The sequence below is a fragment of the Pezoporus flaviventris genome, unplaced genomic scaffold (genome assembly GCF_033815535.1).
Source record: "Pezoporus flaviventris isolate CSIRO_AGI_PZ_B2104156 unplaced genomic scaffold, CSIRO_AGI_Pfla_v1 ptg000089l, whole genome shotgun sequence".
NCBI lineage: Eukaryota > Metazoa > Chordata > Aves > Psittaciformes > Psittacidae > Pezoporus > Pezoporus flaviventris.
The window spans coordinates 360,369-382,333 of record NW_026892637.1 but is presented as its reverse complement, the minus strand read 5'-3'; the positions used below and the strand labels follow the sequence as shown (position 1 = coordinate 382,333).

The following is a 21,965-nucleotide window of genomic DNA, read 5'->3' as shown; positions in this document are numbered from 1 at the left end:
ACAACCACTTTCAAAGGATGATGGGCAGATTAAGTAGGGTAATACCCACCACATATCATCACATGGAAGTTAACATGCCAAGTTACATGACAACTCGTATCTATTTTTACTGCATCTATTGCAATGGAATATACATTAGTGACACAAATGTATACATGTTAATTAATTTTGCAAAGCTTTTGACATCACAATGAGTTGCACAAATGTAGCATATTCTGTGAAAGAAACGGGTTTACCTATATTGTCTTTAAAGTCCTTTTTGGTTGCACTGTTTTAAAAGTGTACGGTAATATGTGTATCCTTGTACCTCTTGTTATTCTGGAAACATTAGTTGTGTCTCTTCTTCCTGAACTAAAGACTAATAAAATTTCAATCTTTGCTCATTTTGAAGACTTTCCACATTTGTAATCAATTTTACAGCTTCTCTCAAACCCCTGCTATATATTGTACCCCTTATTAATCCTAATGGACACATGCTGTAATCCCCAGGTTTTATGGCCACTTACAGCATATTGGTGATCAAGGATGAATGGAATGTCCTCCTGTTATCTTTTAATAGATAGTGGACATGAATCAAGACCTGGTAAGTATCTGAATTGAAGAGGTGTTAAGGGATAAATTGTTTTACACATGCAGAAGATTATGTTTCACTAAAACTCAAAGGGAAAAGAAACTTTTTAAAGACCCAGCACATTACGTAGGTCCAAAAAGAATAAATGTTAATGATAGTTTAATGGAATAGAGCAATGTGGGATCAAAGTTCAAAAGTTCCCACAATAAAATGATTCACAAATTATTTACAGATTATTTAGAACCATTTTTTTTGAGGATTTTCTTTATTTTCCAAAAGACAAATTTACATTGACAAATATCAGAATGCATGGAAACAAACAATTTAGAGAAAATACTGAGGAAAACAGTACTTGCTATTCAACCCAACAACAATACTTGCATGCTCAAACACTTAAAGGGGTTTGAACATTCTAGATTAAATGATAGAGGTTAAAGGCACTACAACTTTTTTGCTGAACCCATGTAAAATGTCAAGTTCCACCAACTCCTGTTCTTTACTAAAACTTTGTGTACCTTGGCTTTTCAGAACAAAACTAAATTCTTTTTAACCACCATTCACTTGTAAAACCATTCTTTTTTTCACAGGCATTTCATGTCATAAAAATACCTGTCTAAAAATCACTTATCTGCACACAGTGTAAAGTTTGCATTTTCAGAGCAAAATACAATCATACAGAAATATAGTAAATACATAATGCAGGCTGCATGTTAACCTACCTAATATATAAAAGTTAGCATGCAAAACCTGGATGTTGACTTACACGGTAACTTTCAGAAACTGTATTTCTTGCTCTTCTGGGACTTCATTTTTATGTATAGAAAATTTCTGCCAGTTTCCAGCCCAAATCTACTCCTGGACAGCTAACACCAATTTATTTGTATAATCTTTAAAATGCTTTCTTTGCTGTTATTTATGTCTTCTCCCCTAATATTTAGGGAGGATTACACCCTTATCAACTTGCATTTTACTAATTAAAATGTCAAGTTTTCCTAATTTTCTGTAAACATTCATAAAGCAATATCTTCATGGTGAAAATGCCTTCCTCCTCAAAGACTGAGTAAATACCAATTTTCTTCTGGTTTTGAGTTCCATCAGTAACAGTTTAATGAAAGGAGACTTAATACAATGCAGTTACCAAATTTAAGAGCAAAAAACTGCATAAATTAAGGCTTTGTTTAGGAATACAAAAGATCAGTTTACATCACCTAGAAAAGAACAAAAAATATCCTTTAATAATATGAAGTGTGGGGTTTTTTCACTCGTATTAGGAACAGCTTATTAATTTTTAGCCATTAAAAAGGAATCTAGACGTACACTCATTTCACAATGGACAATAAATACTCCTCTTTGCTTTTTTCTTCCTTTAGTTTACTTAACTCCAGTATTTGCTGCCTTTACCTGGAAAATTATTTTTTTAGACATCTGGGAAAATTTAAAGAAAGAATTTCTACTGTCTGCATTGAAAAACAGCTTTTTAATATTCTTTGTGCTGCAACTTTGAAGAAAAGTAATAAAGCTTCTGGAGCTGTGGCAGACTGCTAGAGAAAGTTGTTGAACCTAAGAGCCACACTCTTTTAGCTGCCTTTCTCCAGATTCAAACCATTAATCTCTTTTAGTCAGCAGAAGATACAATAGCAGCAGAAACAGCAATTGCACACGGAACAGGTCTGGCAGATGTTCTAGAGAGAACATCAGTTCAGATTCAGAACAATTAAGAGATTTGGAAAGATTTGGCAAAGCAGATTTGTAGAATTGAAATGTAATAGAAAAGATTACCTTAAGTAAGTCAAGGTTATTTATCTAAAAGAAAATATGTCTTTCAAAGAATTAAGAATCTGCTTTTTCTCCTTTGAAAGAAATAGTGAAGTTCTCATTGGTACAAATCCACAAAAAGCCTTTTTTTGTTAGACTTTCTTTCATGCTTCTTCCAGTACCTTGCATTCCTAGTCCTTGGCAAAAGCAACCCAGTCTCCCAGAAAAGAAAACTTCATCCTCCTAGTCTTCCCTACTTCTTTTATTCTGAAGTTGGGCTTAATACCACAGCGACTTCTTTAATTCTGATACCTCACTAGAGAGCTGGTCTGAACTGAGGAAGAACCTCAAAGCAAAGCTTAACCAACCTACTGGAATTGTTTGGCAAGTTAGCCTTTCTACAGCAAACCATCATGCATTGGTTAACTAAATACTAAAATTAAATCCCTGAGTCTAGTATCATATTAAGAAAGTTTTTAAGATGAATGCCCAGATGCTTCTGAGGTCTGTGAAACACCTATCAGTACCTGAGTTTTTTACATTTTGTTTGAAAAAGTTTCTGTTCATGTGATCTGAAGCCTGTTTGAGACAGCTCATTAGTGTCCACTGTTGTAGGCTTCCTGTTGCCTTCAAAAATAGATTATTCTTCCTGTAATGGTTACCTTGTTTAATAATTCTGAGTTGGTAAATATCCCCAGACTTCTGTTATAAGCCCAAGTCAAGAGTTTAACCAATTCCCCTCTAAACATAATGTGGAAAACTCAAACCTGCATAGTGAATTACATATACTTCAGAGTCCCATACACCCACATTTTTAATCTTTATATGGAAAAGTTTGCTTTACTGCATTACAAGTTCAGAGCTGACTCCATTTGTTTTTCTGTAATATTTCAGGATTAATGTTCTTTATAATTTTTAGTAATTTATTTGGATCAAATAATTAATTTTGAGCTTGCATTTTTTTTCTTAACTAGAATTAATCTACAAATCACAAAAAACTCATACTTTTCAGACTAATACAGGTCAAGTGTTTTGGAACAGATGCTTTCCTTGAAAATGGAAGAAAAGAGAGGTAAGAGTGAAAAGAGTGACAGATAACCAGGAGGGATGTAACAGCCGAAGAAACAGAGGGGTTTTATGGACTTTGCTGAACTTCCTGTAAGATAACAAAATAACTTACAATAAAGGAAAGTAAGTGATCAGTAGGAATGATAAATAAACATTACAAGCACATACCATGGCTTAAACTCATACTTGTTATATTTAAAACAGTATTGAAACTCCCTTCCCCTCAGATCTGGGTTCGATACTAAGTAAACTGTGATAAAGTATTTTGAAATAGATGTACATATAAAAAATGGTTGTCAAAGTTGATCACCTGCTCTTGTTTGCATTTTCTTAGGACCATCTGTCTTCAGCTTTAAATTACTGTAGTGGAGTGGTCCCAAAATAAGCTGCAGTTTTGTTGGTTTTTTTTTTAGGAGTTTTTCATAGATAGACATTGTCATTTGTGAACTGTTATATTCAGAATATCACTGTATACTAATGATGCATCAGTTATGAATAGAGGATCCATAAAAGCAGCTTATGAAAGAACACTAAGGTATTATTCATATACAGTTATTATACAGCATGTTTCTTACAGCTCAACTTAATTCTTCTTTTGAAATTCTCTATGTCCAAAATTCTGCCAGGATATTTTATAAAATATTACACTAAGTTAAAGCCTCAGGAGTATTTATATAAAATACAGATAAATAAGGATAAATCATTCTTCTTCACAGTACACTTTCCAGTGGGACAAATATTTAGCTTACACAGAAAACTGTAAATAGCCACATTTAGAATACTATGCTAGAGTTTAAATGAATAGCCTGTTCTTATTACAGACTCTTCTCCTTTATTGGTATTATTTACACTCCAACATTTTTAGGAAAATATTTTCATTTACAGATAAACATTTCCCTCTGATCTTATTTCTCAAGTAATATTTTTTTTCTATATGAAAATATGTTCTTGGCAGGATTTTCCTGTACTGGCTAATCACTGGTTTAGACTGTTTCGGGATTTTCTGTCCATGTACTTGCATTTCTCTATTCTCTGGATTCTTCACTCTTGTACTTCTTCTGCAATTGCTTATTTTCTGCTATCACCACCTCCCTCATATTCTTCTTTGTCCCCTATAATTGCCTTGATGATTGTTATTCTAGAATTTCTTGTGAACAGTTTCAGTGTTCTGGCATTTTTATTGTAGAAGAGTTTCTATCAAGTTTTTTTATCCATTCTTGTTTTATTTACTACGGTTTGTTCAATTCTCCCACCAATTTGATACATATTTAAATTACATTAAAATGTGTTTTACAAATCTATTTGAATGTGCTGAAAATAACTTTCAATTTTTTTAGGTACTTAAAAAGTATATATACTTTACATCAACAAAGAGAAGAAAAGGATTTTCCATGGTGACTCACATGCTGCAGAGAATGGTGAAGTTGTAATTTTTGTGCTGTGAATGTATGTTTCCTTCAGCTATTTGTAAAATAGTTTTATAGAGCTTTGATTCAGTGACTCCAGCCTTTGGTGCATTTTATAGCACAGCCTGTTCCCTGGTTATTAGCTGGGTGGCAGATATGCACATCTTTCTTCTGCTCTCTGGGAAAGAAAACTGAAGGAAACAGCAGGTATCTACCTTGTTTCCTCATGCCCACTGATGGAGCCTGCTGTATGCTAGTAACAAGTGCCAAGACATGAATAGTGGAATTCATGTCTCACGCTCTTGTACAAAATACCATTGTAACAACCATAAATAGCTGCTGTAAAGCTACATGGACAGTAGTTACACTATCAGCATTTAGATACATAATCTTTTGATGTCAGCAATTAGAACTAAAATCTAAAATGGCTATTTGAAACTACACAGAAGCATAAAGAATACTACTAAAATATATATCAGTTGTTTTCCTGAACTTTAAGCCTCTATCCATTCTCTGTCATTAAATATAGTTTGATAGATTACTTATCCACAGAGATATACTAACTCTAATAAGGGTTAACGAATGCTTCAGCCATCCTTGTCTTCAGATGAAGCTGATTCAGAAATCAAGAAGGGTACAAACTCCCATTCCCCAGAGTTGGCATCATGGGATGATCGGAGACGAGATCACAGGAAGATCATGGGAGAATTACATATTACATCTGAATTCTCCTAACTCCAGTAACCCTTCTAATCTCATTAAATAAGGAACATTTTAGGGAGGGAAGGGAGGGGTGGAGTATAATGGGTTGTGTCTTAAACTGTGGTCTGATTAAATATTTCCTCTGGCAACAATACTGGCTTGGGTAGCCCACAACTCTCCTGTGCTCTCTACAGAATGACTGTGTAGAGAGTTAAGCCTGTCAAAAATAAGCTCTAACAGCCACAGCAACCCTAAGGAAACTAGATTAGTTAGATTAGTATTTCTGAAATTAGCGTTCTTTAAACTATGCATAGGCATTAGCTAATTAAGGGGTCCAGTCTCCAGTTATGTACCCAAGCCCATCTCAAAAATCATTATATATGACATGAAAAATTAGACTAGAACAAAGTCAGCAGGAAAAAGAGCAGATGCAAGGACTCTTGACATCTACTGAGAGACCTACAAAGAAGGTTACAGGTAATTTCTCTTTGCTCTTTGGCTTCTATGAGTATTTTTATTCTTAATGTTCCTAGCACAGCACCTACACCAAGAGTTGCCCAGTAATAAGGGCAACCTTTTATGTCTCTCTTATGTTGAAAATCAGATTTAGGTATCTAACTTTCAGACCAAACACAGTAACCATTAAAATACCATGAAATATTTTTGTACTGACTCAGTGCTCTAACCCATCACAGAAAACATAAGCTTTTTCACAATAATATCCAAGGCCTAGGTGCTCTCCCTCTTATTTTCACTCCCATGAGACTTATACTGCAGCTGTATACAAGCTGCTCAGGTGGAAACAATTCCATGTCTAATGTATTAACCCTCCCTCCTCAAAAAAAAAAAAAGAAACCGCAGGCACAAACAGCATTTTCAAGAAGCTGTAAACATAATCACTTTGAGGTTTAGGCATTTCTGAGGTAGAATTATACACCACCTGCTCAACTCCAAAGAATCAGTCTGTCTTGCACCAGTACCCTACCACAGTACAAGACATGAACTGGATACCCCAGAACCGAGTTATTAAATGTTGACATGCTTAATATTGCTCCTGATAGCAAATGGTATATTTTGCTACTGAGTGCAACATGATGTATTGCTGACATTCCACAAGAGCTTTACTTGTTTGGTTTTTAACTTTTCAGTGAGTTTTATTAGAATGAGCGGAGTCTTCACAATTCTTGTCAGTCTTCTAATTTCCCATTTTGATTCATGTATTAATCACCACATGCTGTATTAACATAGTTCTTAGAACTTTGTAAACAATCTTGCTGGACAGACAACTAGTGTTAGGAAGTGGCACTTTATGCTTAAGATGAAATGGCCATAATTGTAAAAACCCAAAACCTAGGCAGAAAAGACTTTGAAAAATTAATAGAATCATAGAGTAATAGTTTTTGGTTTTGCTTGTTTACAGCTTGCTTACAGCGATCCTGCCAAAAGAATGTGGAATTGTGTTTCACAGTCTGACTAGATCAATTTTACAAGATAATTCTGAAGAAGCAATGTCTTCCAGTTTCTCACTGCCTGTTCTTCCCTTCTCTGGACCCAAATACTATTTCATATTTGGACTTACTGATTAATGTATGTAAGCAGAAAATGTTCTAAAAAACATACCTTTATTTAAATGATAACATAATAGAAAACCTCGTTTGAATTTCCAGGTTTGATTTACCCATTCTGTTAGTACACATATTTAAATCCACATCTTTCTACACAAAGACTTGCAAACTGAAGTTTATCATATCCTACAGTAAAGGATTCCAAACGCAAGTACTCACAACTGAACTTAGGAGTGGAGAACTAATCAGACTTGCATGTCTTTAAACACAAGAACAGGCTTTTTCCCTAAAGTCTATTAATAGTTTGAAGCACTGATATTTGCAAACAGATTTCTTAAAAATATATATATATCATTTTAAAACAACAGGATTGCAAAGCATAATAATTTTGATTTGAAATGAAAATCATCTCTATAGAAGTGAACACAAAAATAGGCCAGCACCTCAGTCACTACTAGAACTGTCCGAACTATCAGAAGGTGAACTTTTTTCCTTTCGCCTCTTCTTTTTTTCCTTTTTATGATGTTTTCCTTTCTTAGATTTATTCTTTTTTTCCTTTTCCCTTTCTTTTTTGTGTGTTTTTTGTCTTTTTGACTTTGGCCCATCCTCTTCAGCTGCACTTGATGAGGAAGATCTAGGAAAAAAATATACACAGATTGATATATAAAGAAGAATAATGCCACAAACATAATGCGGGGGGGTTAATTTCAGTATTTATATAATGTCACAAATTGAACACCGTGTAGAATATGTACATCCACTGGAAAGCTTATGATATCTTGGTCTGCATGTTCAACTGAACGATGACTTTTCTAATTAGACTATTGTGATAGATAATCAGACTATCTAATTAGACTATTGTGCCAGAAAAGCAGTATGTTTACCTTATGATAAGTAACAAAGGAATAGGCAAGTTGTGTTTTGAAACATTCAAGAAGACTGAGTACAGATTGACTGAAAACTGAAAGTATGACAATATGATAGCGCTTCCAGCTTTTAAAATATCTTATGACCAATAACAATGCTATAGTAACACCTTTAGACAAATTTTATTGTATTTCTCTCATACAAAATCTAAGAGAAATATGTACGACAAATTTGGACACTCTTGCAGCTGCTAATATTGATCTCTAACCAGCAGTGATGAGTGACTACATATATCCAAGAATTAAGATGATAGTAAATGAAAAGTCATGATTATTATACTCAAGAGGGCAGGTTTATGCTATTCTTTATATGATTATTAATTACTTGCCTGTAAAGACTACAGCCAGCAGACTGATTCTTTTCTACTGTTTCTGTAAGTTTAAGTCAGAGCTACTTTATGCAAATAAGGAAGGAGATAAATGCCCATACAACCGGTGCTAAATCCTGTTTGATTACTTCTGAAAAACACCATACTGTGGCCTTCAAATATGTTATATATTTCCTAGCTCTCAATGCTGTTCATGGGATATTGTCTCATCAACAGTCCTAATGACTAACCAGTCTATAGTCTCATCTAAAATGAAAAAAAAGATTAAAAAATCAGTCAGCAGGCCAAAACTCAGATTCACAACAGATTTGGGTATTATGGCATTTTCCTTTAAAATTACAGTAACACTTAACTTCGGCTTCTACAGTAACAGTAACATTGAAAGTCAACACATGCTAAGTAAAACTACAAAAGTGTTCCTTCTGATAGTTACATGTTACTCAGAGTGTGTGTGTGTCTACACATCCATGCATGCATGCACACAGTGAATCTTAGGATCTCTGAACTGCAGAGAGGTTTCTCTAAGCTCTGGACCAACTCCATATTGCTCCTGACTCATTGTTCTTTTCCCACCACATCTTGCCTAGCACTGAATAGTCAGAAGTAGCATTGGTTTCTCAGACCTGCAGACCTCAAACTTGCTAGAGCTTTCTAGACTTCCAAGGTCCTAAATCCACAGCAGAAAGCCTAGGGCTTTAGTATATCTCAAAGAACAAACAAGTTCTCACTAGAGAACAGGAAGTTTTTTAAACCAAAGATGTACTTGCAAATAAAGTTGCATCAATAGAAGCAGTGCTCTCCGAGAAACAACCCAAACATCAGAAATATTTCTGAAGTTCTATTTTGAAAATAAAATAGGTATGGGATAGAGTTACCTTTTCCTTGGTCTTTTTAATTTTGTTTTTTCTTTGCTTTTTCGTTTTTGTTTCTTTTTTTCTTCCTCCTCATTTAAATCTATGGATAAAAAGTTACAGTTTACAAAACACTTGTCTAAGTTAAGATCAGCATTAAAAGCGTGCCTTCAATAGCAATGTAATATTACCACAAAATGCCTGTTAAAAGTTTTTCTTTCCTTTCCTCCAAATTCTGGTCTAGTATAGTAATTTCAGAAATATTTTGCAGAGTAGCAGAACTTTCCATACAACTTACATTCTAATGACTTTGATCCAACCACTAAAAATGAAGGAAGGCCTGTAAAATGTAGCAAACCTGTGACTATATATGTTTACATCAGCTTTAGGTTTTCATATCCATTCTTCTGTATTTTAAAAGTATTGCCCAAGTCTGAAAACAGATCATTTAACTAGAAGGTACAAACAAACAAACAAACAAACAATCCCTTAGCCTTAACTGAATTACTTTCATACATCCTCATCTCACGCTGCAAAAATAGCTATGCCATTAACTAAGATACATTTGAGTTAACTGTCAATAGTGCCTATAAAAAATTGACAGAAGAGTCACCCCTTATCTGGTCATGTTTGTTTCCTGCCCTGACACTTCATAGTACTGTAGAGCATCTTCACATTTCACTTACAAGCAATATTTTTATCACATTGGATGAAATTTTTTACTTTAGACTTTTCTATAGCAGTTCAAAAAGTATTTTTGAATTCTTTGAAATGCAAATCCACTCTATAAATACACATGACAGTGTCAGCTAACAGGAAAATACTGGCTTTATAATTTATCCTTAAAACAGATAGCAACTTTTGAGCATTCAATCTTATTTCTATCATACAAATAACTTCCCATAGAGTCTGTATGGTAGTGCAGTTATTCATTTGCTACCATGAATAGAAATTACTGGTACCAGTATGCTCTCAAGTGAAATTTTAAAGAATTCAATGTGAGTTACAAAAAGCAAATTACTTTTGGAGCAATTAAAAACCATGAACAAGAATGCATGAACAAGCACTCAGTAGTTTTTTTTAAAACAGTGCAAAAGTGAGGCCACCTGAAAATAGCAAAGATGAGGCCACCTGAAAATAGCACAATCCTGTCTAGATAATGGAAAATTAAAGATCCATATCTCCTTACAGTACACATAGCAGCCACAATTCAAGAAAGAACATATAATAAACAGAGTTATTACAAGATCAAGTAAACAGCTCTTTTTCCTGCAGACACCCATCTTCAATCAGTTTAAGGCCAAAAAAACCCTTATATCCAAAAGTACATAATGAGAACAAGTTTTTCCAAAGAGAGTTGTTCCAGAAAGGAACAGAAAGGGCTGTTACAGTACCAACTCAGTACTCCTGACAAGCAGACTATCCATTTCTTTTGAAGTGTTCCAGCAAATTAAAAGGTTCTCTCTAACCCTTTTCCTTTCTAAATAATTTGTATAGTAGGAACTGAATGTGAGCCTGGAATGTGAAAGCAATAGAACAAAATATGACATTTCAAGGGGCACAGGGGAAGAATATTCATGTATTTAAAACTTCATATGGTGGAACAACCTCCCCTAAGAAGGAGGGAGGGGAACAGCCTCTTAGGAGTTCAAATTCGAATGAACTCAAGTTATCTGCTAAATAACCCACCTATTCTCTCTCTGACAAACAACTGAGGCTCAGACCTTACAAAGAAAGAAAAGTACTTTTCCAAATATGAATGTTTAAATTCAATTCACTGGCTGTTTCAGTCAAAACACAACTTAGAACCTGGAAATAAATTCAACTGTCATATTTGTCATTAGTTTTAAGAGTTACTATTAACTTTAAGATTTTTAAACTACATGCCATAAATGACAGATTAACTCAGAATGTCCATGTCATTTTCTCCTAAGCAGCTTCTTAGTAATAGTCTTACAACCTTCTGCATTTATAAGCCCTTTTTGAGATGTTCCAAATGCGTACAATACTAATTTGCTATGACAGGAATTAATGATAATTAAAAAAAGATGCTGGTGTAGCAAATCCCTGAAGCCTGAGCACATGAAGTAAAAGACCACCTTTTAAAGCACAGACTGAAAAGAACTACCAGTAGTTATAAAAAAAAGCATAAAATGGGCGTTCCCACTATCCAATGTATTTATAAAAAAAAACAAACAAAAAAACAAAAACAAACAAACAAAAAAAAACCCAACAACATCTTACTCTTTTTTTCACGCATGGCTTGCAATCTCTGTAGTTCTTCTTCCTCACTGTCTTCACTGCTAGTGCTGCTAACATCTAAAACAATATCTCTTTGCGGATCTACCCGGAGGAAGTTTCGACATTCAAATGTCAGATGACCAGCTGAACAAAACAAATATTCAGAAAGAAAAAAACAATTTACCAAAACCAACAGAAACTAAAGAACATACATTTTAGTATGATTCAGTTTTAAGAAGTGAAAAAATGCTAGGGAGCAATCTGTGAACAAGGAGGGAGAAGGCTTACTTTGAAGAAACCTCGATGAATTTCAACAGGTTATCCCTTTAAGAGTGCTTTATGACCTCTCTCTTATACCTAATTTCAAGATTTTGTCCAACCTTTATTTTCAATAGTCTCAGATCCCTCCTGAAGAAATTACCTAAAAGCATGAAGCAAAATATTTAAAAAAAGAACGTGGCAAGTGTGTTACATTGATATTTCTGCCTCCTCCAGCGTTATAGAAGAATCTTGTTTGCTTACGAGACAATTTTTTACAACCACTACTTAATACTGACTGAGGTACTGCTTGGCTAGTATTTTTAGTTTTCTAAGTTAATCTCAATAATAGTGACCAGAGCAAGTACACCTACTGAAGTAATAAAGACATATAAACCAAAGTGAAGGTATGATTTGGGAGAAACTAAGCTAAAGACACTGGAATTCAAGTCATTATTGAAATAAACTCATCTTCATACCAAAATACCTACATCTGAAGACAGACCTTTCAGGAACATAAATACAGAATGTGTGATTTGACTGCAAGTTTTATTATCTTCCAGAAACCTTGACTTTTACTGCATGTAGAAACAAACCACTAAATTTATATTGATATCCAAGCTATGTTGGAAGAACAGATATACAAAGCAATTCACTGACAAAATTTTTTGGAGGCAAAGTCAGCAGTGGAATAATGAAGCAAGCTTTTCCCCCTTCACCTCACATAACACTCATTTAAAAGAGACTAAATCATGCTGTTAAAAGTTCAGCACAATTTACTGCCAAACACCGGCCACTGCTCCACTGTTGTAAAAGTAAGAGCTAGTGATTAACAGACTAAAGTCTTCACTATGACCTGTCTCCATTCATCAGGAGAGCAGCCACAGAGATGCTTGTATGATCAGAGCATAATGCAAAGCATGAGCTAAATTTAACCACAGAACTTGTGACAGAAATGTTTCTTGAAACACAGAATACACAAAGTGTGTTTTCTTCACACAGAAAATCATACAGATTTTAAACTATTTTTTCTTTTAAAACAGACCTAAGTTGAACTGAAACACTTGCTTAAGTTTGCAGTGAGACTCAGAAGAAGCACAAATGCTAATCTCAACAGATATCGAAGACTATGCATTCAATTCAAAGCTTCTCAAGTAATTGCATTGCAAATGTAGCATATGTGAATAAAATAGCATACTTCATATTTTTTTTTTCCCTGAGAAAACTCAAGAATTTTCAAATGCAGAAATAGGTGTAAGTAGCTAGAGAATGTATAGGAAATAAATAATTTTTTAAAATATGGTAATTTAAACTAACAAACATCTGTGCAACAAGGGAGAACATTTCTTTATTTCCCCTCACTCTTCAAAAGGCAATTCCAACATCATAAACTGAAGAAAACGCTGTAACTCCATATTGCTTACTACAGACTTACGGTAGCCACACTTCTTGCATCCAGCTCTGATATTATCCTTATTTCCACCTGAAAGATAAAATTTCATCAGTTAGGTGTTGCTAAACAGAACCATCAAGCTTCTTTTAAACCTAGCTTGATAATGTCAATACATAGACAGGAGTGATCCTGCCTCAGAGTATTAAGTACACTAAGATGTCTTAAAAAACTTAAAGCAAAGCAAACCAGTGCATTTCTAAGGCTACTTTTCTGTGCATCAGCCTACTACCAAATTCTTATTTGATTTATTCTGTTCTTTCTGTGATAATTTTAACAATTATTCTGTGCCTCTGAAGGTTTACGCATTTGTTTTGTTACAGCACGAACATGGTAATAGCTATCTGATATTCCAGTGGTACCTAATTGCACACTACAGGTCTACTTATTAATTCTAGCAGTGCATTGATGCTGACAAACAGTCACTGGGAACTCTGAAGTAATTTATATTCTAATTACAAGAACTGTGTTAAAAAGCCAATTAAAAAAAAAAAAATCACTCCTGAAAAGTGGGAAAAAAAAAAAAAAAGACAAAAGTATTGTGTTCAGTTTTTTTTTTTTAAAAAGCTAAGCTAATCATTAAATTATTCTGAATCCAGACAACATGATGCCAAATAAAAAGAACTAATGGCGCAAGAAAGCAAATGTGGAATAAAGTGAAGTGAGTAACAAAAATATCTGTAAATGCTGCGCAGGAAGGAGGACCATAATAGCACAAATTTTAGGGACAGCAAGTGTGTGATTTCCCTATCTGATCTCACAGTTAAGTTAAACAGACATAGTAGGACATGACTCAAAAGAAGAGAAACCCCAGAGACCTGCTCCCCAAAAATATATCAATATCCATAATGAAAGTCACAACTGAATTTTCAAAATCAAAGGGTGCCTTTCTATCCTGCAACTTAATGAAACATATAAAAAGGCAACTTAAACAACTACATACAGTTTATTTAATAACTAGGTTAATTTATTTAAATAATTAAGCAAATTCAAGGAGAAATGCATGACAGAAATTAGTGAACCAGAAAGCAGGTACATCAGCTCCATGAATTTAAAGTTTTCTCGACTGAGACAAGCACTGCCTTTAGAAAACCCTACTCAAAATAACAAGGGAAACCTTCAAACCCCAGGTTGAAAAAATAACTTAAAACCTCAACAACTCACTGGTCTATGTCCTGAAGAGCACTGGAAAGCTAAGCAATTTGGGTACTTACATACTATTATGACACAAGGTTTTCTGTGGATCCCAAAACCTTACTATGACATGTCACCTTCCAGGTCTATAAATTCAGCAGTGTGTAGGTGCTTGGTTTGTAACTATCATTTGAGGAAAACCCATGAGAGGTAAAGAGGTAATGAACACAGAAGAAAGTCTCAAGAACCAAGGTACAAAAGTATACCTGTGTCTTGTGACATCATGTCAAAGAAATACTCAAAACAGCATTGGTTTGTTCACTACAAGTTGTGAATAAAACACAAGATCACCCAAGCTACATACTACATGCTTTCTCTCAGCTTTCTCAGAGAAAGTAAACTTTGGTGCTACTGTGTAACTGACCTGCAGGTAAAGAAAGAGTTGGTATTCCATGGAAGCCAGATCAGTATGGTCAGGCACACACTGCAGTATGTTCTGTAATACGTGGAGATGCCATTTGCCAGGATTTCCAAAACATACATCCAGCAGATGACAAGAACATTGCTAGCAAATACTCAACAAATTCCTGAGACTGAAATGTAACTGTTAATTAATCTAAATAATTTAAATTTTAATAAATAAATAATGTTATAATAATGCTTTAAATAATAATGTTAGAAGCAGGGTTTTACACTAGGTGAAGTTTTAGATTATTAAATCAAATTACTGGCACAGGTTGCCCAGAGAAGTTGCGGCTGCCCCATCCCTGAAAGTGTTCAAGACCACGCTGGACAGAGCTTTCAGCAACCTGGTCTAGTAACTTGTACCTGCCCAAAGCAGGAGGATTGAAACTATATGATTTTTAAGGTCCCTTCCAAACCAATTAATTCTATGATGCTGTGAAGCTTCCTGTTCTCATTCTCTTCTTTCAAGATATGAATCTTCCAGATTTACAACTGACACAGCAACAACCACCACTAAGGACCTTACTCATTCAGTAGAGCACAAGGCTGCAAAAAAATCTTTGGAAACCTCTGAATGCAAACATGAGATGTCTTCCTCAAGAACCCCTTCCGGAATGGAAGTAAGCTTATTAAGGTCTTCTCTTTTCTCAGGAGAAGCTTATCAAGGCTCAGGCTTATTCAGCTGTTCTTCAACCAAGCACTCCTCATGTCTTAGGATCAAGAAATCTTTAAGCAGTGGCCATTTGTGTGGCTAACGTAGACCCAAATACCTCACACACCGTGCAAGCCTTTCTTCCAGTTCCTGTCTCATTATTCCCGATGGGTCCATTTAAACAGTAATACAGTAGGACACAAGCTTTAATGCATAGCAAACGACGAGGAGGAAAAACAAGTCTGACAATAACCATGCTTTGGATATAACTTTAAACAAGGTGGCTTATAGTAACAGACAAGAGGAACACAGTACCTGGTCTTCTCTCATGCAGAACTCTGGGAGGAGAGCCCGCAGGCCTAGAAAGAAGGCCCGACGCGCGGCCTCCTCCATGCCATCTCCCTCCCGCTGCCCCCAGGCTGGCTGGTTTGGAATGCCGGCCGTGCACACCAAAGCAACGCTTCTCCACCGGCAGCCCGGGCGGCCTGCAGCAGATGCGACAAGCTGCTGCTGCTGCTGCTGCCGCCGCCGCCGCCGCCCTCTCCGCCTCACGCTTCCAGCTACGACACACAATCGCGCGGGCTCCCCGCGTAATTTTCCATCACCCCGCCGCTTATTTCCCCTTCCCAACACGCCAGCATCGGGGCCAGTCGGTCGCTGTCTCTCCTTCCCCCACAAATCTGGCGGGGCGCCCTTACCCGGTAAAGCCATGCCGCCTCACTCCGTAGTCCTAGTCCGCCCGGCCCGCGCCCGCAGCGGCTCCTCTCCCCGCCGGAAGACTTTGCCCGGCGCACTCTCCGACCGTACCACTCACAGGGAGGACAGGGGACCTCAGTACCTGACGGAAGCCACAGAGAGGGACTGCATGGAACTGGAGAAGTCTTTCTCAAATGAATTTCTTCCTTAGTGATTCCCGTAAAGACTTTGGCAGGGCACTCATCCCTTCATTCTTCCTCCTGGCTTGGGCAACTTCCTCCCTATCTCACTTCGCTGCATTTAGGGGCCCAAGATGGCGGGAGGTTCGGGGTGGTAGGGAGAGTTAGTGGCGAAGGGTAGTTGAGTGTCTTGCTTGAGCAGTTGGTTACCTGCTGGGACGCTCCTTTCTCGACAATGAGCAACATCTACATCCAGGAGCCCCCCACCAATGGCAAGGTGAGGCCCTTTGTGACGGGCTACGGTGGGCGAAGGGTAGGTGTAGTCAAGGTAGGCCGGGATGGGCGTTGCAGTGCAGGGTATGTGAGGGGGCTGCGCGCGGGGGTCTGCTGCTGGGGTGCCTGTACGTGAGTGCTTTCTAGTGAGGGGTGTGAAGAAATCCTGTGTTCTAGCGGGGGGAAGAAGACAGGTGAGGAGGGTGTGCGATGTATGTGTGTGGTGATGGCTGTGGTTTTTATGTCGTGGTGCTGGTTTGCTTAAAGTTGAAGTGATATAGTTCTAAAAAACACTGCCTGAGTCAAAGCACAAGGCGTGCAGTGTGGATAGGTAACACAGAGCTGTGCTTGAAGCATTACATTCAATTTTATCTATTCTTGACTGTATCTTAGCAGAGGCCAAGGAGTGGTGGTAAATGGTGTCACATCGTGTTAGCGACTGGTCACCAGTGGTGTCCCTCAGAGCTCAGTTAGGGCTGGTGTTGTTTAATGTCTGTGTTGAGGATCTGGATGAAGGGATTGGGTGCACCCTCAGTAAATTTGTAGATGACATCAAGCTGGCTGGAAGTGTTGGTCTGCTGGAGAGCAGAAGGGCTCTGCCTCTGCTCAGAGGGATCTGGACAGGCTGGATCAATGGACTGTGGATAATGTCGCCTGCACTTGGGGTACAATTGCATGCAGCACTACAGGCTTGGGGAAGAGTGGCTGGAAAGCTGCTCACTGGAAAAGGACCTGAGGGTGCTGATTGAAGGAGCTGAACATGAGCAGCTTGTGGCCAGGAAGCCAAGAATATCAGTGGCCTCCTGGCCTGTATCAGCTATAGTGTGGCAGCAGGACCAGGGCAGTGATCATCCCCTGTACTGGGCACTGGAGAGGCTGCACCTCATATCCTGTGTTAAGTTCTGGGCCCCTAACTACAAGAAAGACATGGAGGTGCTGGAGTGGGTCCAGAGAAGGGAAAAGAAGCTGCTCAAGATTCTGGAGCACAAGTGTGATGAGGAACAGCTGAGGGACCTTGGAGGGGTTTAGTCTTGAGAAGAGAAGGCTGAGGTGGGGACCTTATTGCTCTCTACAACTAACTGAAATGAAGTTGTAGTGAGGTGGGGATCAGTCTCTTCTCCCAGGTAACAAGTGATAGGACAAGAGGTAATGGCCTCAAGCTGTGCTTGAGAAGGTTTAGATTGGATATTGGGAGAAATTTCTTCATGGAGAAGAAGGGGTGGTCAGGCACTGGAACAGACTGCCTAGGGAATGGTGGAGTCACCATCCCTGAAAGCGTTCAAAAAGCATGTAGACGAGGCCCTTAGTGACATGGGTTACTGGTGATCTTGGCAGTGCTGGGGTAATGGCTGAACTTGATAATCTTAAAGGTCTTTTCAAACTGAGTTCATTCTTATGATTCTGTGATTAGGTTCTTAATTTTATTATGATCTCTCGCTGTATTGAATGGTATTGTGAAAAAGCTATATGGTTTTGGAGATTAATGATGCAGTTTTTTTCTTCACCATGTTGTTTCATTATGGAAGTGCTAGTGTCAGGTACCAGGTCATTGTCCTTGAAACCTCATTATGCATATCAGTTCAGAACTGTATCTGAATAAATATTTTTTTACATACTGTAGACGGTGATAAAGTTCCTGTAGTACACATAAAGAAAATGCTAAGAAAGATACTGTGCATTATTCCTGCCTCAGGCAAAGGCAAACCCAGTCACGGGATTGCTTTCACTCAAGGACCTGGGTGCACTTGGTGGGTAATGCAGGAAAATGGGGAAGTCTGGTGTGTACTTTAAGGGGATTTGATTGTGGGTGAAAATAGTCAAATAATTAAAGTTTATGATGATGTATAATACTGACTATTGTTCAATGGAGGCTATCTGAATAGATACAGTTCTGGCTAGAATTATATATTTTATATTTTTAGAACACATAGTGCTTATTATATACTATATATATATACACAATATATGTAATATTGTACTATATATATAGAATTACGTAGTGTTTCTAGAATATATAGTATTTTTTTCTAGGATAGTATTCTGGCAATACAGTCTAAACTAACGGTATCTACCTGGCACATTCAAATGTCTGTTACTGTTAGTATATAATGAGTTCTGAAGTGTATTTTTTAACTCAGGATATATTCTTTGATAATTGACTAAGTTACAATAAAACTAATGGTGTCTTTATCTTTTCATAGGTTTTGCTGAGAACAACAGCAGGAGATATAGATATAGAATTATGGTCTAAAGAAGCACCAAAAGCATGTCGAAATTTCATCCAGCTTTGTATGGAAGGTAATGACTGAATGGGATAGGCATTATTGAAATTATTTCATATGCAATCTTTGTGGGTTTTTTTGGTAAAACAGAGGTCATAATTATGTTTTAAATTTAATATGTTAATAGATTTATTTGTATTTAGAAAATATTAACCAACAGTCAGACAATGTATTTCAAGGTTATTGATAAACCCAGTGGGGAAAAATAATAACGGGTTTTCTCCAGTGTAGCAAATGATGACTATTAGTGAAAAATTAAATGTCAGAGGCTTGAAAAGGCTTATTTTCACCAAGTCTCTACAAATATTACTGCTTCTTTAATGTATGTGTGAAATGGCGATGATGCAGTATTGAACATGCTCCAAAATTCTCATTTCTGTATCACCATCTTTATTACCTTATTTTTTTCATGAGTTCTTCTAATGTTTCCTTTGCTGTAGTTTTTGTTGATGGAGGCTCTGTAGTGCTCTTCACTGAAGCAGTGGGTTCCAGAATGAGAAGCTCCCTATTGGAAAAACTGTAACAAGAATATGTGAAGGACCCTGTGCCTTTATGTGCTCTCTAGCTGCTGCTATTATCTCATGTATGCATTTATAAAGTGGTTAAGAGTTCTTTTAGCACTCCTCTATTAAGAAAAAATATTAGTCTAGGATTTGTGCCTCCAGCACATATCCAACTTGTTCCATATTCTTACAGCTAATGTGAAGATCTTTTATAATGGAGAATCAATTTCTTAGTTCTTGGTGAGTGGTAAGAATTCAGTTGTCCTAGTGTTAAAGAACTGGTCTTTATTTCCTTTCTAAGTTTCTCTGACTGCTGTGTAAGATCCTATGCTTTGTATAATAAATTTGAGTATTTCTCTTGTGAGTATCCTAACATGTAACCATCCATTAATAGATCTGTCTTTGCTGCGACATTTTCAGATCCTGCTTTGTCTTGCAGCATCCTGAAGGTTTATTTTTAGTTGTTGAAAAACCCAAACAAACCAGAAAGCAAAACCCAGAAATTTATGTCAAGTAAAGTTTTCATTCATTTGTTGTCTTATGATCTCATATCACTTATCTGGTTAGACAGATGGATGGGTATATAGATGAAAGAAAATAACTTAGGAAGCAAAATGTACCACATGTTTCATGTTGTGAAAATTACCGGTTTAGGTACAGTGAAGGTGGTGAAAGGGAAGACACCTGTGTTCCATGCTGTTAACATGTTAATCATTTGGTGTATGGGTATGGCTAACGATTTATGTGAGATGTTGGCTGGGACACAGCATACTAGTTTTAGCTCTCGTTTAAATTGATTTACATTAGTAGTATCATTCCAGTGATAAAATTTGAAAGCTGAAAAGAAAATAATTCATTTATACCATCTTGTTGGTGATTGGCAGTGTTTTTTGAAACATATGATACCACTTCGTTTTTCTTTTTTTCTTCATAAATGTCACCAGCGTTACTCTATAGCTGAGATACAGTCACACTGAGTGGGACAGTGGAAGAGGAGGAAACCCAGTGGAAATAGCAGAATCCAATTACATTACTTGCTTTCTGGAAATTCAGTCTCTGAGCATTTATATGAAAGTCTGATTTTGAGACCACTTACACGTTTTTAATATCCTTTTTTTTTTTTTTTTTCTTTAGAGTATTACAATAACACAATATTTCACAGAGTAGTGCCTGGCTTTATAGTGCAGGGAGGTGATCCCACTGGTACTGGATCAGGTGGAGATTCAATCTATGGAGCTCCCTTCAAGGTATGTACCTGTATATCTTATGCATTAATTTTTGGTTATTCTCTATCAGTTGTTCATCCTGCTATGTTAGGTTCATAGAATCATAGAATAGTCAGGGTTGGAAAGGACCTTAAGATCATCTAGTTCCAACCCCCACACCGTGGGCAGGGACACCTTACACTAAACCATATCACCCAAGGCCTCATCCAACCTGGCCTTGAACACCGCCAGGGGTGGAGCATTCACAACCTCCTCTGGAAACCTATTCCAGTGCCTCACCACCTTATCAGGAAAGAATTTCTCCTTATATCCAATCTAAACTTCCCCTGTTTAAGTTTTAACCCATTACCTCTTGTCCTGTCACTACAGTCCCTAATGAAGAGTCCCTCCCCAGCATCCCTATAGGACCCCTTCAGATACTGGAAGGCTGCTATGAGGTCTCCATGCAGCCTTCTCTTCTCCAGGCTGAACAGCCCCAACTTTCTCAGCCTATCTTCATACAGGAGGTGCTCCAGTCCCCTGATCATCCTTGTGCCCCTTCTCTGGACTTGTTCCAACAGTTCCATGTCCTTTTTATGTTGAGGACACCAGAACTGCACACAGTACTCCAGGTGAGGTCTCACAAGAGCAGAATAGAGGGGCAGGATCACCTCCTTTGACCTGCTGGTAACGCTCCTTTTGATGCAGCCCAGGATACGGTTGGTTTTGTGGGCTGCAAGTGCACACTGAAGCCAGCTCATGTTCATTTTCTCATCAACCAACACCCCCAAGTCCTTCTCCGCAGGGCTGCTCTGAATCTCTTCTTCGCCCAACCTGTAGCTGTGCCTGGGATTGCTCCAACCCAGGTGCAGGACCTTGCACTTGGCATGGTTAAAACTTCATAAGGTTGGCATCAGCCCACCTCAGAAGTGTGTCAAGGTCCCTCTCGATGGCATTCCTTCCCTCCAGCATATCAACCGAACCACACAGCTTGGTGTCATCAGCAAACTTGCTGAGGGCGCACTCAATCCCACTGTCCATGTCAGCGACAAAGATACTGAACAAGACTGGTCCCAACACCGATCCCTGAGGGACACCACTCGTTACTGGTCTCCAGTTGGACATTGAGCCATTGACCACAACTCTTTGTGTGCAGCCATCCAGCCAGTTCTTTATCCACCGAGTGGTCCATCCATCAAATTGATGTCTCCCCAGTTTAGAAACAAGGATGTTGTGTGGGACAGTGTTGAACGCTTTACACAAGTCCAGGTAGATGACATCAGCTACTCTACCCCTGTCCATCAGTTCTGTAGCCCCATCATAGAAGGCCACCACATTGGTCAGGCAGGATTTCCCCTTAGTGAAGCCATGCTGGCTGTCACCAACCACCTTGTTGATTTTCATGTGCCTTAGCATGCCTTCCAGGAGAATGTGCTCCAGGATTTTGCCAGGCC

General features: G+C 37.6%; 2 protein-coding genes across 4 annotated transcripts in view; one reads left to right on the top strand and one right to left on the bottom strand.

Annotated features, from left to right (window-relative positions):
* Positions 1–7,105: 7,105 nt before the first annotated feature.
* Positions 7,106–16,124, bottom strand: SREK1IP1 (SREK1 interacting protein 1). 2 transcript variants are annotated; one of them, XM_061475707.1, is made up of 5 exons: positions 16,072–16,124; positions 13,108–13,155; positions 11,418–11,558; positions 9,198–9,276; positions 7,106–7,701 (listed from the first exon to the last, which is right to left on the bottom strand). In XM_061475707.1, the coding sequence occupies exons 1-5, from the start codon at positions 16,082–16,084 to the stop codon at positions 7,512–7,514; spliced, it is 471 nt and encodes a 156-aa protein (XP_061331691.1). In that variant the 5' UTR covers positions 16,085–16,124; the 3' UTR covers positions 7,106–7,511. The 2 variants fall into 2 exon arrangements, with proteins under 2 accessions (XP_061331691.1, XP_061331689.1); XM_061475705.1 differs by lacking the exon at positions 16,072–16,124 and having other exon boundaries at positions 13,108–13,259.
* An 18-nt stretch (positions 16,125–16,142) lies between these two features.
* The window catches only part of CWC27 (CWC27 spliceosome associated cyclophilin), a 123,726-nt gene continuing 117,903 nt past the window's right edge, over positions 16,143–21,965 (top strand). The window contains exons 1-3 of one of the 2 annotated variants that reach the window (XM_061475704.1): positions 16,143–16,525; positions 18,723–18,819; positions 20,441–20,553. In XM_061475704.1, the coding sequence (XP_061331688.1) occupies positions 16,484–16,525; positions 18,723–18,819; positions 20,441–20,553 (252 nt within the window). In that variant the 5' untranslated portion in view covers positions 16,143–16,483. The remainder of the gene's footprint in view (positions 16,526–18,722; positions 18,820–20,440; positions 20,554–21,965) is intronic. The other variant, XM_061475703.1, reaches the window with a different exon arrangement.